This window comes from Mustelus asterias, chromosome 26 (genome assembly GCF_964213995.1).
Source record: "Mustelus asterias chromosome 26, sMusAst1.hap1.1, whole genome shotgun sequence".
Lineage (NCBI taxonomy): Eukaryota > Metazoa > Chordata > Chondrichthyes > Carcharhiniformes > Triakidae > Mustelus > Mustelus asterias.
This window is the reverse complement of record NC_135826.1, coordinates 3,891,415-3,909,553: the sequence shown is the minus strand read 5'-3', so window position 1 is coordinate 3,909,553 and position 18,139 is coordinate 3,891,415. Positions and strand designations below refer to the sequence as shown.

Sequence of the window (18,139 nt, the reverse complement as noted above, 5' to 3'; positions counted from 1 at the left end):
ACCCTTTCTATTACCTCTGACTTGCCCGTTGCTATAGGAATGGTACTAGTGTCCTCCACCGTGAAAATTGAGGCAAAGTATTGATTTAGCATCTCTGTCATTCCCCACTATTGACTCTCCGGTTTCATCTTCCAAGGGACCAACATTCACCCGAGCGACTCTCTTCCCTTCCATACACTGATAGAAGCTTTTGCTGCTCTTTTTGATATTTTGTGCGTGTTTTCTTTTGTAATTTCCCTTAGCTCTTTTATTACCTTTTTATCCCTTTGTTTATGTTTGAAAGTTTCCCAATCTTCCAGCCTGCCACTGGCCTTTGCTATATGGTAAACCTTAGTTTCTGTCTTTATATTGTCCTTGACCTCCTTGTTTAGCCATGGATGTCTTTTTACCCCCTTTACCATCTTTCTTCCTCACTGGGATATATTTTAATTGTGAAGACTCGAGTATCTCCTTAAACAACTGCCATCCATTGCCATCCGCTGTCCGACCTTTCAGCCTTCCTGCCCACTCTACCCGGGCCAAGTCTGTCCGATGCCGATGTAATTTCCTTTGTTTAATTCCAGAACGCTAGTGTGGGACTCCACTTTCTCACCCCCAAACTGCATTTTGAATTCTATCACACTATGGTCACTGCTCCAGAGAGGATCCGTAACTATGAGGTCATCAGTTAATCCCTCCTCATTACACAATGCGGAAGTCAAGGACAGCATAAAAGCAAAAGAAAAATCAAACAAAGTGGCAAGGATTAGTGGGAAGCCAGAGGATTTGACATGTCAGCTACGACTCTCATCAACTCATACAGATGCACCATAGAAAGCATCCTTTCTGGTTGTATCACAGCTTGGTATGGCTCCTGCTCTCCCCAAGATCGCAAGAAACTACAAAAGGTCGTGAATGTAGCCCAATCCATCACGCAAACCAGACTCCCATCCATGAACTCTGTCTACATTTCTCGCTGCCTCGGAAAAGCAGCCAGCATAATTAAGGACCCCACGCACCCCAGACATTCTCTCTTCCACCTTCTTCCTTCGGGAAAAAGATATAAAAGTCTGAGGTCACGTACCAACCGACTCAAGAACAGCTTCTTCCCTGCTGCTGTCAGACGTTTGAATGGACTTATCTTGCATTAAGTTGATCTTTCTCTACACCCTAGCTATGACTGTAACATTATATTCTGCACTCTCTCGTTTCCTTTTTATGAACGGTATGTTTTGTCTGTATAACGCGCAAGAAACAATATTTTTCACTATATGTCAATACATGTGACAATAATAAATCAAATCAAATCAAATTAAATCAAATTGGGAAGCCTTTAAAAGCGAGCAGAGGACAGCTAAAAAAGCAATAAGGGGGGAGAAGATGAAATATGAGTGTAAGCCAGCTAGTAAAAGAAGATAGGAAGAGTTTTTTTCAATATATAAAAGATAAGAGAGAGACAAAAATAGCCATTGGACCACTGGAAAATGAGGCTGGAGAAGTAATAATAGGAAACAAAGCAATGGCAGAGGAACTGAATAGTTACTTTGCATCAGTCTTCACAGTGGAAGACACCAGTGGGATGCCGGAGCTCCAGGAGAATCAGGGGACAGAGGTGAGTGGTAGCGGCCATCACTTAAGGAGAAGGTTTTGGGGAAACTGAAAGGTCTGAAGGTGGATAAATCACCTGGACCGGATGGACTACACCCCAGGGTTCTAAACGAGATAGCTGAGGAAATTGTGGAGGCATTGGTGGTGATCTTTCAGGAATCACTGAAAGCAGGAAGGGTACCAGAGGCCTGGAAAGTAGCGAATGTAACACCAGTGTTTAAGAAGAGAGGGAGACAGCAGACTGGAAATTATAGGCTGGTTAGCCTGACTTCAGTCATTGGCAAGATTTAAGAGTCCATTATTAAAGATGAGATCGCAGAGTACTTGGAAGTGCATGATAAAGTAGGACTGAGTCAGCACGGCTTTGTCAAGGGGAGGTCATGTCTAACAAATCTGTTAGAGTTCTTTGAGGAGGTAACAAGGAAGTTAGATAAAGGAGAACCAGTGGACGTGATTTATTTAAGATTTCCAGAAGGCCTTTGACAAGGTGCCACATAGGAGACTGTTAAATAAGTTAAGTGCCAATGGTGTTAAGGGTAATATCCTAGCACTGGATAGAGGATTGGCTGATTAGCAGAAGGCAGAGAGTGGGGATAAAGGGGTCTTTTTCAGGATGGCAGCCGGTGACTAGTGGTGTGCCTCAGGGGTCAGTGCTGGGACCACAACTTTTCACAATATACATTAACAATTTGGAAGAAGAAACTGAAGGCACTGTTGCTAAGTTTGCAGATGATACAAAGATATGTAGAGGGACAGGTAGTATTGAGGAAGCAGGGGGGCTGCAGAAGGACTTGGACAGGTTAGGAGAGTGGGCAAAGAAGTGGCAGATGGAATACAATGTGGAAAAGTGTGAAGTTATGCACTTTGGAAGGAGGAATGGGGGCATAGACTATTTTTTAAATGGGAAAATGCTCAGGAAATCAGAAACACAAAGGGATTTAGGAGTCATTTTCAAGATTCTCTTAAGGTTAACGTGCAGTTAGGAAGGCAAATGCAAAGTAAGCATTCATGTCAAGAGGACTAGAATACAAGAGCAGGGATGTACTTCTGAGGCTGTATAAGGCTCTGGTCAGACCTCATTTGGAGTATTATGAGCAGTTTTGGGCCCCATATCTGAGGAAGGATGTGCTGGCCTTGGAAAGGGTCCAGAGGAGGTTCACAAGAATGATCCATGGAATGAAGAGCTTGTCGTATGAGGAACGGTTGAGGACTCTGGGTCTGTACTCGTTGGAGTTTAGAAGGATGAGGGGGGATCTTATTGAAACTTACAGGATATGGCAAGGCCTGGATAGAGTGGATGTGGAGAGGATGTTTCCACTAGTAGGAAAAACTAGAACCAGAGGGCGCAACCTCAGGCTAAAGGGACGATCCTTTAAAACAGAGATGAGGAGGAATTTCTTCAGCCAGAGAGTGTTGAATTTGTGGAACTCTTTGCTGCAGAAGGCTGTGGAGACCAGGTCATTGAGTGTCTTTAAGACAGAGATAGATAGGTTCTTGATTAATAAGGGGATCAGGGGTTATGGGGAAAAGGCAGGAGAATGGGAATGAGAAAAATATCAGCCATGATTGAATGGCGGAGCAGACTCGATGGGCCGAGTGGCCTAATTCTGCTCCTCTGTCTTATGGTCTTACAATATCAAATCCAGAGTAGCCTGTTCCAAGAAACAATCTCTAATACATTCAATTAACTCTGCCTCCAGGATACCCTTGCCAATTCGATTCTTCCAATCTATGTGCATATTAAAATCATGATGTGGAGATGCCGGTGTTGGACTGGGGTAAAAACAGTAAGAAGTCTCACAACACCAGGTTAAAGTCCAACAGGTTTATTTGGTAGCAAAAGCCACTAGCTTTCGGAGCGCTGCTCCTTCGTCAGGTGGGTGGGAGTTCTGTTCACAAACGGGGCATATAAAGACACAAACTCAATTTACAAAATAATGGTTGGAATGCGAGTCTTTACAGGTAATCAAGTCTTAAAGGTGCAGACAATGTGAGTGGAGAGAGCGTGAAACACAGGTTAGAGAGATGTGTATTGTCTCCATATAGGACAGTTAGTGAGATTTTGCAAACCCAGGCAAGTCGTGGGGGTTACAGATAGTGTGACATGAACCCAAGATCCCGGTTGAGGCCGTCTTCATGTGTGCGGAACTTGGCTATCAGTCTCTGCTCAGTGACTCTGCGCTGTCGTGTTTCGTGAAGGCCGCCTTGGAGAACGCTTACCCGAATATCAGAGGCCGAATGCCCGTGACCGCTGAAGTGTTCCCCAACAGGAAGAGAACAGTCTTGCCTGGTGATTGTCGAGCGGTGTTCATTCATCCGTTGTCGTAGCGTCTGCATGGTCTCCCCAGTGTACCGTGCCTCGGGACATCCTTTCCTGCAGCGTATCAAGTAGACAACGTTGGCCGAGTTGCAAGAGTATGTACCGTGTACCTGGTAGATGGTGTTCTCACGTGAGATGATGGCATCTGTGTCGATGATCCGGCACATCTTGCAGAGGTTGCTGTGGCAGGGTTGTGTGGTGTCGTGGTCACTATTCTCCTGAAGGCTGGGTAGTTTGCTGCGGACAATGGTCTGTTTGAGGTTGTGCGGTTGTTTGAAGGCAAGAAGTGGGGGTGTGGGGATGGCCTTGGCGAGATGTTCGTCTTCATCAATGACATGTTGAAGGCTCCGGAGAAGATGTCGTAGCTTCTCCGCTCCGGGGAAGTATGGACAAGCCCTCCGTATACACAGGATCTGCTCAGATGAGGAGGTTCGCAACAGATACCTCCAGACGCTGAACGATGCCCTCATAAGAACAGGATATGGCGCTCGATTCATCAATCGACAGTTCCGACGCGCCACAGCGAAAAACCGTACCGACCTCCTCAGAGGTCGTCGTCCTCTGTACGTTCAGAGTCGTCGTCCAGAACTTGCCCGAAGCGGAGCACTTTAACGCTAGGACTCTGGTCCCAGCACGATTCAGATGAAGACCATCCCTCTTCCCCAGTACTAGTGCCAAGGTCCCATGAATTCAAACCCATTTCTCCCACACCAATCTTTAAGCCACACATTTACCTGCTTAATCTTATTGACCCTGCGCCAATTAGCTTGTGGCTCAGGTAGTAATCCGGAGATTATTACGTTTTTGGTTCTGCTTTTTAATTCAGCTCCGAGCTGATCATATTCCCTTAGCAGAACTCTGCCTTGTTTTACCTATGTTGTTGGTACCTACATGAACCACAACAACTGGATTTTTATCCTCCCACTCTAAATTCCTCTGCATCCCAGATGAGATATCCTGAACCGAGCATCAGGCAGGCAACACAACCTTTGGGACTCTTGATCCTGGTCACAGAGAACAGTGTCTATGCCCCTAACTATACTATCCCCAATTACAGTGACATTTCTTTTCTCTCCCCCCCCGCCCCACCTGAGTAGCTCCCTGCACCACGATGCTGCGGTCAGTTGGCTCATCCTCCCTATAGTCGCCTGTTGCTAATCCCTAATTGCCCTTGAGCAAAGGGCAGTTAAAAGTCAACCACATTGCAGTAGGTCTGGAGTTACATGTAGGCCAAACCAGGTAAGGACAGCAGATTTCCCTCCCTAAAGGTGACTTTGTGAATCAGATGGGTTTTTACGACAATTGACAGTGATCATCGTCAGACTATTAATTCCAAATTTTTACTGAATTCAAATTTCACCATCTGCCATGGTGGGATTTGAACCCAGGTTGTTTCAGATTACAGCATCTGCCGTATTTTGCTTATTCTTGTGTTTAATCCACTGTCATTTCTCTTCTAGGAATGTCTACCTTGAAGAATCATAGAATCATAGAAAACCTACAGTGCAGAAAGAGGCCATTTGACCCATCGAGTCTGCACCGACCACAGTCCCACTCAGGCCCTACCCCCATATCCCTACATATTGTACCCGCTAATCCCTCTAACCTACGCATCTCAGGACACTAAGGGACAATTTTAGCATGGCCAATCAACCTAACCCGCACATCTTTGGACTGTGGGAGGAAACCGGAGCACCCGGAGGAAACCCACGCAGACATGAGGAGAATGTGCAAACTCCACACAGACAGTGACCCGAGCCGGGAATCGAACCCAGGTCCCTGGAGCTGTGAAGCAGCAGTGCTAACCACTGTGCTACCGTGCCACCCGAAGAAGTACTGCCTTTGTCTCTGATGGGATTTCTCTTTGTCTCTCTGACCGTGTTCACCTTCATTGCTTTCCGTTTTCCTCTTGGCGTTTGATGAGATGTTTACCAAAACCCACTTCCATAGCCAAATTTCCTTCCTCAGTGACCGTCTCCGTCTCCAGCTCACCCCACGTGGATTCCAACTCAAGTTCCATCCCACATGTTTCAATCCAGCCAGGATTACAGGTATCTCCGGGATATACACTGTTCCTCGCACTGCTGTTCTCACCGCGTTCTGAGATCCACACTCAGTGCCACGCGCCACCATATGTACACACTCGATATCTCTCTCCAACAGTACTGGCTCACCCTCTATCAAAGTTGCCCTTATCCCATGAGAAACAGAAACATAGAAAATGCCAGCAGGAGTAGGCCATTCGGCCCTTCAAGCCTGCTCCGCCATTCATTTTGATCATGGCTGATCATCAAATTCAATAACCCTGAGCCCCCCTTCCCAACATATCCCTTGATCCCTTTAGCCCCAAGAGCTATATCTAATATTTTCTTGAAATCAAACAGTGTTTTGGCCTCAACTACATTCGGTGGTAATGAATTTCACAGATTCACCAGCCTCTGGGTGAAGAAACCTCTCCTCCTCTCAGTCTGAAAAGATTTACCTTTTATCCTCAAACTATGACCCCTAGTTCTGGACTCTCTCACCATCGGGAACATTCTTCCTGAATCTACTCTGTCTAACCCGGTTAGAATTTTAAGTTTCTGAGATCCCCTCTCACTCTTCTAAACTCCAGTGAATATAATCCTAACCGACTTAGTCTCTCCTCATATGACAGACCTGCCATTCCAGGAATCAGCCTGGTAAACGTTCACTGTACTCCCTCTATAGCAAGAACATCCTTCCTCAGGTAAGGACACCAAAACTTCACAATACTCCAGGTGTGCAGTGTGTGTGGCCTGCCGCTTTAAGGGACTGGTGCATCATGGGAGCTCAAGGTTTTCCCCCGTCACGTGCCAGGATCACGGCTCCAGTCTGGCTTCAGGCGGCAACAGCCAATCAGAGCGCGCGGTGTTGCGGGGTGATCGGAAGTGACGCTGGTGTTATGGTGAGGCTGCAGCGCAGATAGCGGTTTCCTGTTCCCGGAGCGAGCGGCAGCGGGACCCCCGGAGGCGGCAGCAGCAGCATGTCCGCCTCGGCCGTCTATGTGCTGGACCTGAAGGGCAAGGTGAGCAGCATGCGCGGCCCAGGGCGGGGAGGGGCAGGAATTACCCCCCCCTGTGGAGGAGGGGCAGACATTCCCCCCCCCCCCCCCGTGGGGGAGGGGCAGACATTACCCCCCCGTGGGGGAGGGGCCGGCATTTCCCCCCGTGGGGGAGGGGCAGACATTACCCCCCCGTGGGGGAGGGACAGACATTACCCCCCCGTGGGGGAGGGACAGACATTACCCCCCCCGTGGGGGAGGGACAGACATTGCCCCCCCCCTGTGGGGGAGGGGCAGGAATTATCCCCCCTGTGGGGGACGGGTAGACATTACCCCCCCTGTGGGGGAGGGGCAGACATTACCCCCCCTGTGGGGGAGGGGCAGACATTACACCCCCCCTGTGGGGGAGGGGCAGACATTACACCCCCCCTGTGGGGGAGGGGCAGACATTACACCCCCCCTGTGGGGGAGGGGCAGACATTACACCCCCCCCCCCCTGTGGGGGAGGGACAGACATTACCTCCCCCCGTGGGGGAGGGACAGACATTACCTCCCCCCGTGGGGGAGGGACAGACATTACCCCCCCGTGGGGGAGGGACAGACATTACCCCCCGTGGGGGAGGGGCAGACATTACACCCCCCCCCCATGGGGGAGGGGCAGACATTACCCCCCGTGGGGGAGGGGCAGACATTACCCCCCTGTGGGGGAGGGGCCGGCATTCCCCCCCGTGGGGGAGGGGCAGACATTACACCCACCCCCCCCCCCCCCCCCCAGTGGGAGAGGGGCAGTGGGTGCAGGTCTGGCAAGTACCCCAATGGAGTGGGTTAGGTGCTAGATTGGTCACCTCACCCTGCTGGGGCTGTTCTACAGTGTCTTTACTCTGGGGCTCACATGTATCAGCTGTTTGCAAAATTCAGCCCCAAAGTTGACTAGATACCCTATTCATCTGTTGATTATTAGGCCAATCACTTCCTTTGAAAATAGTTGGCTAAGATTCAGACTGGGAGTGATGGCTATGGGCATCACTCGAAACGGTCACTGTCAGGTAAGTCATTAAACTGAGGCCTCAATACCCGCTCAGGTGGATGCAGGAGATCCTATGGTACTGTGAAAGAGCAGGGGAATTATTGCTCAACTGATGTCACTGACTGGAGCGGGTGCTCCGGTTTCCTCCCACAGTCCAAAGATGTGCAGGTTAGGTTGATTGGCCAGGTTATAAATTGCCCCTTAGAGTCCTGGGATGCGTAGGTTAGAGGGATTAGTGGGTAAATATGTGGGGGTAGGACCTGGGTGGGATTGTGGTCGGTGCAGACTCGATGGGCCGAATGGCCTCCTTCTGCACTGTAGGGTTTCTATGATTCTATGATCTATGATCTGTTTCAATGTCGTTGCTGTTTGCGTTATCCTGCTGTGCTTAAATTGGTCATTGTGTTCCCAACATCACAACAGTGATGACATGTCACTATTTCATTGGTTCTAATGTGCTTGTGAAAGGTGCTTTAAAAATGTAGGCCCTTCTTTCCTAGATGATGGGCTTGCACCTGCTCTTGATGCCTTGAACGGAAAGGGTTAAAAAGTTAATGAATGAATGTACAATTGTTCTCGCTGCTTTGCAGAGAAACAGCAGCTTGTGCACTGTAAGATGAATTGTTAACTAGTTTGTGAAAGTGCTGATTGAGGAGGTGGTGTGGACGGGATGCTGTAACTCCCTGCTGTTCTCCCAAATTCTGTTATTAGATCAGAGAGAAGTAATTCAGATCTCAGAACTGGACACCTCTTGCCTGCCAAGCAGCCAGATTGAACATCTGATTTAATCTGGCCAACAGGGTGGCACCAAGGAAAATAATTTCTCTCAATCTAGTTTATCTTTTAAACATCTTTATCACTTTAATTAGATAAATCTGGAAATGTCTATGCACAAAGGAATACAAGCCTAGCCTATGTAGCTGGCCCTTGTAATTAAACCCCCTTTGGCCTGGGTATTATTATGGTGAATGTTCCCCCTCCTCCAAGGCCCCTGTAAATGTGTGGTGGAGCAGGTTTAGCCATAGATTTTAAAAGGGAATTGAATAATTATCTATTAAGAGGAAATGGGCAGCGTAGTGGCACAGTGATTAGCACTTTTGTCTGAGTAAAACAAGCTGGAAATATGTGCGTTTTGAAGTTTGCGTGACTCCTGGGGGTCAGGGAGAGACCCCCAGCTGGTGAATCGAACTGAAGGGGTATTTTTGAATGGAGAGATGGATTGTACACAGTCTGTGCAAGGACTAACACTGGACTAAACCTTTCACCTTTAGCCCCCTTCAAATTTAATATTCCCTTTTTTTACAGCAATCTGACTCACTGCACATTGGCAGATCTGCCAGCTGTTGATCATTTTGCACCAACTCTGTCAGAGTATTCTCCCCCGCCCTATTCCTTTAACCCCACGCATTTACCATGGCTAATCCATCTAACCTACACATCATGGGACACTGAGGGACAATTTAGCATGGCGTGAAGTTTGCACGTTCTCCCCGTGTCTGTGTGGGTTTCCTCAGGGTGCTGCAGATATGCAGGTTAGGTGGATTGCCATGCCTAATTGCCCCTTGCTGTCTAAAATTATGGAAGTTAGGGGGATTAGCGGGGTTACAGAGATGGAATGGACCTAGGTAAAATACTCTTGTCAGAGAGTCATGCAGACCTGACAGGCCGATAGACATCCTTCTGCATTGCAGGGATTCTGTGTATCTAGAACATAGAAAAGCTACAGCACAAACAGGCCCTTTGGCCCACAAATTGCGCCAAACATGTCCCTACCTACTAGGCTTACCTATAACCCTCCATGAACTTATCCAAAAGTCTCTTAAACGACCCTATCGAATTCGCCTCCACCACCACTACTGGCAGCCGATTCCACGCACCCACCACCCTCTGAGTGAAAAACGTACCCCTAACATCTCCTCTGTGCCTACTCCCCAGCACCCTAAACCTGTGACCTCTTGTGGCAACCATTTCAGCCCTGGGTAAAAGCCTCCTGAGAATTCACTCTATCAATACCCCTCAACATCTTATACACCTCTATCAGGGTCACCCCTCATCCTTCGCCTCTCCAAGGAGAAAAGACCTAGCTCTTTCAACCTATCCTCATAAGGCATGCTGCCTAATCCAGGCAACATCCTTGTAAATCTCCTCTGCACCCTTTCTATGGCTTCCACATCCTTTCTGTAATGAGGCGACCAGAACTAGGCACAGTACTCCAGGTGGGGTCTGACCAGGGTCCTATACAGCTGCAGCATTATCTCCCGATTTCTAAACTCAATTCCTCTATTGATGAAGGCCAGTATTCCATATACCTTCTTAACCACAGCCTCTACCTGTGACGCTGCTTTGAGCATCCTATGAACCCAGACCCCAAGATCCTTCTGCTCTTCCACACTGCCAAGCGCCTTACCCTTCATATTATATTCTTCCATCCTATTCGACCTGCCAAAATGAACCACCACACACTTATCTGGGTTGAAGTCCATCTGCCACTTCTCCGCCCAGTCTTGCATCTTATCTATGTCTCGTTGCAACTGCTGACATCCCTTCACACTATCCACACCACCACCAACCTTTGTGTCATCAACAAACTTGCCAACCCATCCTTCCACTTCCTCATCCTGGTCCTTTATAAAAATCACAAAGAGCAAGGGTCCCAGAACAGATCCCTGGGGCACTCCACTGGTGACCGACCTCCATGCTGAAAAAGACCCATCTACAACCACTCTTTGCCTTCTGTGGGCAAGCCAGTTCTGAATCCACAAAGCAATGTCCCCTTGTATCCCATGCCCCTTCACTTTCTCAATAAGCCTTGCATGGGGCACCTTATCAAACGCCTTGCTGAAATCCATATAAACCACATCTACCGCTCTCCCCCTCGTCTAGGTGCCTAGTTACATCTTCAAAAAATTCAATTAGGCTCGTAAGGCATGATCTGCCTTGGACAAAGCCGTGCTGGCTATTTCTGATCATACTATTCCTCTCCAGATGTTCATAAATCCTGCCTCTCAGGATCTTCTCCATCAACTTACCAACCACTGAAGTTAGACTCACTGGTCTATAATTTCCCGGGCTATGTCTTCTCTCTTTCTTGAATAATGTAACCACATCCACAATCCTCCAATCCTCCGGAACCTCTCCCGTCTCCATTGAGGCTCAGCAATCTCCTCCCTCGCCTCCCACAGTAACGTGGGGTACATCCCATCTGGTCCCTGCGATTTATCTACCTGTTTATCTGTTATGAATCTTGAGAATCACGCAAATCCACGGCACATTTTAGTGAATCCTTTAGCTCATTGTAAGCGATGCCTCAGCAGGTGTGCTGGTGACTTGAACCTGTTTGAAATATAAAGATCTTTATAAGGGTGTGAAAAATAGAGAGCTCTATATTGTATGGGTTATGTTTAAAACCTCAAAGCTCACTGTCTTTCTTGTGAAAGGATGTGCAACACATCTTGGGGATGCACTGAACATTTTGCCTGGACCATGGGGGTAGAAGAAGAGAGTGTAACTGAGGTGTTTCTGCACTGTAGGAGCTCCAGTCTTTCACCCTGTCCATGGAAGCCTTGTGGCACAGTGGCAGCGCCCCTATCGCTGGACCAGAAGCCCTGGGTTTAAGTCCAATACAGTAAGAAGTCTCACAACACCACACCAGTCCCAACGCCGGCATCTCCACTTTAAGTCCAATGCCAGGACTGGTGGCCTTGGGAGAAGTGTTCAACGGGCTGATAATCAGCTGGGCAATCCTTCACCCACTGTTTCCCAAAGGCTCCAAAACAGTATAGGTGTGAAGATAAGGCTTACAACAACAATCCTGTCCATGCAGTGTGGGTTAACAGTTAATGAACCAAGCAAATTAGATCAGTGAGTCCTTTGTGTCCTCCTTAAACCAGCACCATCAGAACCTGATGAATTGCTTGTTGGTCACATGGATGTTTGTGGGTCATTGTTGGCAATATTTCGCACCTATGCTTCAAAGCGATCAGTTGTTTTAAGCACATTGAAATGTGGTGAGCCAAGTCACTGGGCGGTACTTTGTGTTCTTCGTTCTGTCTTTCTGTTAATATACATCACTTTCATAGAATTCCTACAGTGCAGAAGGAGGCCACTTGGCCCATCCAGTCTGCACTGACCACAATCCCACCCAGACCCTATCCCCATAACCCCACTTATCCACCCTGCTAGTCCCCTTGACATTAGGGTCAATTTAGCATGGCCAATCAACCTAACCCACACATCTTTCGACTGTGGGAGGAAATCGGAGCTCCCAGAGGATAAACTAAGAAATAAACGTTAACTTTATAAACCCACGCAGACACAGGAGAATGTGCAAACTCCACACAGTCACCCAAGGCCGGAATTGAATCCGGGTCCCTGGCGCTGTGAGGCATCAATGCTAACCACTGTGCCACCCCTAAGTAAAAGAATTTTGCTAAATGTATATAGAATTTCTCTTTGGAATAACCCAGTTTGAGACCAGTGACGTTCAGCGATACTGTCACGAATGTTGAATTCGTGCTCGAACCATGAGGGGGTTTGGATTTGTTTATTTCTGTCTAATCTTTGTGAGTGGAGCCAGCTGAGACTGCACAGTGTAATGTTAGATATTACTGATAATGTATCCTGCAAGGGAGAAAAGGGGAGAATAAGAGCAACGGCTCGAGGGGAAAAAAGGAGATCTGAGCTGAGTAAAGGTAATCAAACCGAGGTGGTAAGAGAAGAGAATGCACAGGAGGATGATAAAGAGGCCTGGGAGTAAAGCAGCAGATGATAAGCAACGGAAAATGATTATTCGACTGGTTTTGTGGAATGAGTCTGGATTTATACAGGAAACCATTTTAGTTCATGCGGAAGTGTGAGTAAGAGAGAAAATAGATGGTGTGTCATTGAGAAAATATTCTGGGTACTTTAATGTGCCCAGCCACAGACATCAGGTTTGATAAAATAAAAGCAAAATACTGCAATGCTGGAAATGTTTCTCCTTCACTTTAACTCTGAAGAGACAGACTTGACATTAACTCTGTTTCTCTCTCCAGAGATGCTACCAGACCTGAGTTTTCCTAGCATTTTGTGTTTTTATTAGATTCCACAATAGCAGAAAGTGCACAGAACAGTTGGATTTTTGTCAGTTCCATGGAGGGAATTTACCTGATACTTCCCAATGCGGATGAGATTCTGTATTCATTCATCTGTGTACTCATTCATTCTGCAGATCAAGCACAAAGTTACGTTTACATTGGAGGAGGCCATTCAGCCCCTTAAACTTCTGCGAATTCTTCATTTTCAAATATTTATCCAGTTTTCTTTTGAGGGCTCCTTTTGCACCTGCTTCCCCCAATCTTTCATGCTGTGCATTTCAGACCATCATAACTGGTTGAGTTTTAGAAATAGGGCGGCACGGTAGCACAGTGGTTAGCACTGCTGCTTCACAGCTCCAGGGTCCCGGGTTCGATTCCCGGCTCGGGTCACTGTCTGTGTGGAGTTTGCACATTCTCCTCGTGTCTGCGTGGGTTTCCTCCGGGTGCTCCGGTTTCCTCCCACAGTGGTTAGGTTGATTGGCCAGGTTAAAAACTGCCCCTTAGAGTCCTAGGATGCGTAGGTTAGGGGGATTAGCGGGTAAATATGTGGGGGTAGGGCCTGTGTGGGATTGTGGTCGGTGCAGACTCGATGGGCCGAATGGCCTCCTTCTGCACTGTAGGGTTTCTATGATTTCTATGATTAGTTCCTTCTACCCTGCTTCTTTTGCCAATTATCTTAAATCTGTCTCCTCTGGTTGCTGTTGTTGAATGTCTTCTGTTAATGCACATCACTATCTCAAGTAGAAGAGTTTTAGTAAATGTATATGGGGGAACTCTTTACTGGAACGACCCAGTTTGGGCCAGAGCTACCAAATCCGTTCTAAACAGTGGAGTTGAGCAATGCTCTGTGCCATCTCCCTTCCAATAACCCTTGCTCCTTTGATGTCTGTACACAAATATAGTCCCTTATCCCTGGTACCATCCAGTATATATCTCTGCACCCTCTCCAAAGTTTTGACATTTTTACTAAAGTGTGGTTCCAGCATTTTGTAAAAACACATTTATGAGAATTGGGCGTTGTTGACTAGGTCAGCATTTATTGCCCATCCCTAATTGCCCTTGAGAAGGTGGCGGTGAGCTGCCTTCTTGAATCACTGCAGTCTGTGTGGTGTAGGTACACCCACAGCTGGGAGGCAGTTCCAGGATTTTGACCCAGCGACAGTGGAGGAACAGCAATATATTTCCAAGTCAAGATAGTGAGTGACTTGTAGGGGAACTGCCAGGTGATGGTGTTCCTGTATGCTTGCAAGAGACATTGGTTACAATGCTCTAGCTATGGCACAATGCGTGATTTTTAATGGTTTATCGTAACTTCCTTGGTTTCTCCATTTTAATCGAGAAAGCTAAGTATTCCAGCTTTTTTAATCGGCCTGCCACCTTCAAAGATTTCTACATGCAAACCCCAAGTCTGTCTGTTCCTGCACCCTTTTTAAAAAAAAAACACAAACACTATCTTTATATTGGCTCCTTCCTTTTCTTTCAAAATATATAACTACACACTTCTCCTGCCATGTGTCCATTTCACCAGCCTCTGTCCTTCCTGAAGTCTGTTACTGTCCCTTTATGGTTTACTACTTTCCCAAGCTTTCAACATCTTAAAAACTTATGCAGAATTTCTGCCTGAGTTCTCAGTGTTAATGAGCAGACCTCTCTCTGGTTTCTATCACCTGTTGGCATAACGCTGGGCACCTGCCATGCCGTGCCCTGGAGTTGGAGCAGTTGCTTAGCTGCCTTGTATGGTGGTTCAGTCAGTAAGTGGTTCTCGTTGTGGCAGTCTGTTGGCATTCGTTCAAGTTGAGAGTATATTTCTTAGAGCTGTCAAGTAAATTGAAACATTTATTGATGGCTCTGGAATCAGTATCCAACCATCGTAACTGGGGGAAGGTTAGCCATCTTTGTAAAACAAAAAGAGAGATTTGCATTTACATTGCACTTCTCATGATCACCGGATGTACTTTATGGCCAGTGAAGCTCTTTTGCGGTGGAATCACTGTTACAATGCAGGAAACACGGTAGCTGACCCACGCATAGCAAGCTCCCACAAACAGCGATGTGGTAATGACAGATAATCTGTTTTTGCGATTTTGATTGGAGGATAAATATCAGCCTGGGGATAGCTCCCGCGCTCAAATTGTGCCGTGAGGCCCTTCACAGCAACAGAAGTAGGCAAATGAGGTCTCAGTTTAACATCTTATCCAACAGCACCTCCAGCAATGCAGCACACCTTCACTGCTTTGCGGTTCTGTCAGCCGTAAAGCTAAAGTACTGAATTAAACCAGTGAAGTCTTTTAGGGCCGATTGATCTTGTGTTTAACCACGTGAATGATTATTTAGCTGGACAGGCTGTTCTGTATGTCATGCACAGTAATCTCTGATTCAACACCATGGGAATGAAACACAGTGACTGTATAATATCTCAAATTTTCCATATATTTTGCACAGGTTTAGAAGGTTAGTTTGCCTGATACTGACAACTTATTCTGTGTCCTTGTGTGAATAGATCCTAAGAAAAAGGAGTAGGCATTCAGCCAGTTGAGCCTGTTTCGCCATTCTGTAAGATCACGGCTGATTGGTTGTGGCCTTAACACCGCTTCCTTGTCTGTTCCCGTGACCCTTGTGTCCCTTGTCAATCAAAAATTAAATTTTTGCCCACTCTCTTAACCTATCGATATCTCTTGACAGATTCTGTCCTCACAACTTGCCTTTGTACCTATCTTTGCATCATTGGTAAATTTGGTTACAGTACACTCTGTCCCTTCATCTATATTGTAAATAGTTGAGATCCCAGTACTGATCCCTGAGGCACTGCAGGTACAGTTTACCAACCTGATAATGACCTATTTATCCTGTTTCTGTTGGTTAGCAATGTCCATGTTAATATAACACCTCTCCCATGTGCTCTAATGCAACTTTTTATGTGGTATGTTATGTGGAAATAGTTAGCTTCAACATGTCTTGCACTCAAATTTGGAGTGTAGTTCCAATTATGTAGTGGTTTGGTTTAATTATACTAAATTATGTATTAAATGCTTCCTATGCTGAACACAACTGCAGATTGTATCACATTATGCACGTGCGCACTCATCTAACACCTTTGCAGCAAAAACCGCAGATGATTTGGTTATTCCTCTGATTGCTGTTTGTGGGAGTTTGCAGTCCGCAAGTGCGCTGTCACTGTTCCCACATTACAACAATGTTGAGAATACTGCATTGTTGTGAGGTTGTATAGGATTCCTGAGGCATGGAAGGCAGTTTGTAAATGCAAGTCTCTTGCGGTTTTTGTTCAGTCAGTTGAATACATAAATTCATGGTTGGGATTTTACATGATCTTTGCCATTGAGATTATGCTTACAGATTAGATGAGCAATTCAAAGAACAAAGAACAATACAGCACAGGAACAGGCCCTTCGGCCCTCCAAGCCCACGCTGCTCCCTGGTCCCAACTAGACCATTCTTTTGTATCCCTCCATTCCCACTCCGTTCATGTGGCTATCTAGATAAGTCTTAAACGTTCCCAGTGTGTCCGCCTCCACCACCTTGCCCGGCAGCGCATTCCAGGCCCCCACCACCCTCTGTGTTAAATACGTCCTTCTGATATCCGTGTTAAACACCCCCCCTCCTCACCTTGAACCTATGACCCCTCGTGAACGTCACCACCGACCTGGGAAAAAGCTTCCCAGCGTTCACCCTATCTATGCCTTTCATAATTTTATACACCTCTATTAGGTCACCCCTCATCCTCTGTCTTTCCAGTGAGAACAACCCCAGTTTCCCCAATCTCTCCTCATAACTAAGCCCTTCCATTGCACAGTGGGTCGAGTTACATTGGAGAGATGGAGGAAGACATGCAAACCCGTTTGGGGGAGAGGGAGGGGGTTTGTGTGAAGTCAGTTTGAGCTCTGTGTTCATCATTTCCTGGGTGTAGTTTCACAGCACAAGCCTGGCCATGAATTGCAATATCACTCAGACCATGCAGATATTGGTTGTGGGAAACCATATATAGTGAGCTTCACGTACTATCAAGCTTGCTGGTACAAGTAAAGTCAAGCTCTCACTGCCCTGGCCTTGGATAAATGACAAACTCCCCTGACCAGGCTTCATTTGGGAGCCATGTTCTCCTTGTGAGCCTGTTCCTTCAGGGAATCTGATCATGCCACGCCTGTTTTATATAGTACAGCTCCAGAGGTTTTTTGAAAAGGACCTGCCCTTCACTCAGCTAGTGCTTTTTAAGTAAGAAGTGGTTTATTTCTGCTGTTGTGAAACAGGTGGGATAGTTCCTGTTCAGTGACGCCATTGACATAATTTCCTCTTTTGAAACTGTTCATTACAAATTGCTTGTTTTGAAGAATCTGTTAGCCAGTTTTTCACAATCAGAATAGTACACCACCAAGGAGTTACTTTGATCCATCAGGTCTGACCTTTCAAAGAGAAATCCAGTTTGTCTCCATCACCAGCTCCTTCCTCATCGCTGCCATTTCTTCTCCTGCAAGTATTTATCCAATTCCCCTTTGAAAGATGCTGTTGAATCTGTATCCACCATCCCCTCAGGCTGTTCAGAGTCCGAACTGTGTAGAAGCTTTGTCTAACTCGTTCATGATTTAAGCTGCCCCTCCCATCAAGTCTCCTTGTGGCATTAATTAAGAGCAAAAGATGCTCAGCAGATTTGATAATGTCTGTGAAGAGGTATGACGCTGTGCAACCTCAAATTTTTCTCTATCCACAGATGCTGCCCAGTCTGCTGAGTATTTTGAGCATTTTGTTTTTATTTCAGATTTCCTGCATCTACAGTACTTTGCTTTTCTCATGGTCTTCATTTGTGTAAAGAGAACGCCCCAGCTTTGCTAGTTTATCTATATAACTGTAATCCCTTCTCCCGGCATCCATTCTAGCACCATTTGATGAATCAGAGATGAGATGATAGAAATATATTTGGCCCAATGAGCGTGCTCCACCATTAAATAGGACTGTGGCTGATCTGATTGTGGCCTTGCCTCCTTTTTCCTGTCTGACCCCGTAGCCGTTAACTGTCTAACACGGCCATTACTATGTTTGTTGACCCAGCCTTCACTGCTTTCTGTAGAAGAGAATTCCAAATATTAATAACCCTC

At 46.6% G+C, this 18,139-nt stretch overlaps 1 protein-coding gene across 1 annotated transcript in view; it reads left to right on the top strand.

Annotated features, from left to right (window-relative positions):
- The first annotated feature begins 6,786 nt into the window (after positions 1–6,786).
- The window catches only part of LOC144479424 (AP-1 complex subunit mu-1), a 127,469-nt gene continuing 116,116 nt past the window's right edge, over positions 6,787–18,139 (top strand). Inside the window, exon 1 of the mRNA XM_078198072.1 lies at positions 6,787–6,953. Coding sequence (XP_078054198.1) covers positions 6,912–6,953 — 42 coding nt within the window. The 5' untranslated portion in view covers positions 6,787–6,911. The remainder of the gene's footprint in view (positions 6,954–18,139) is intronic.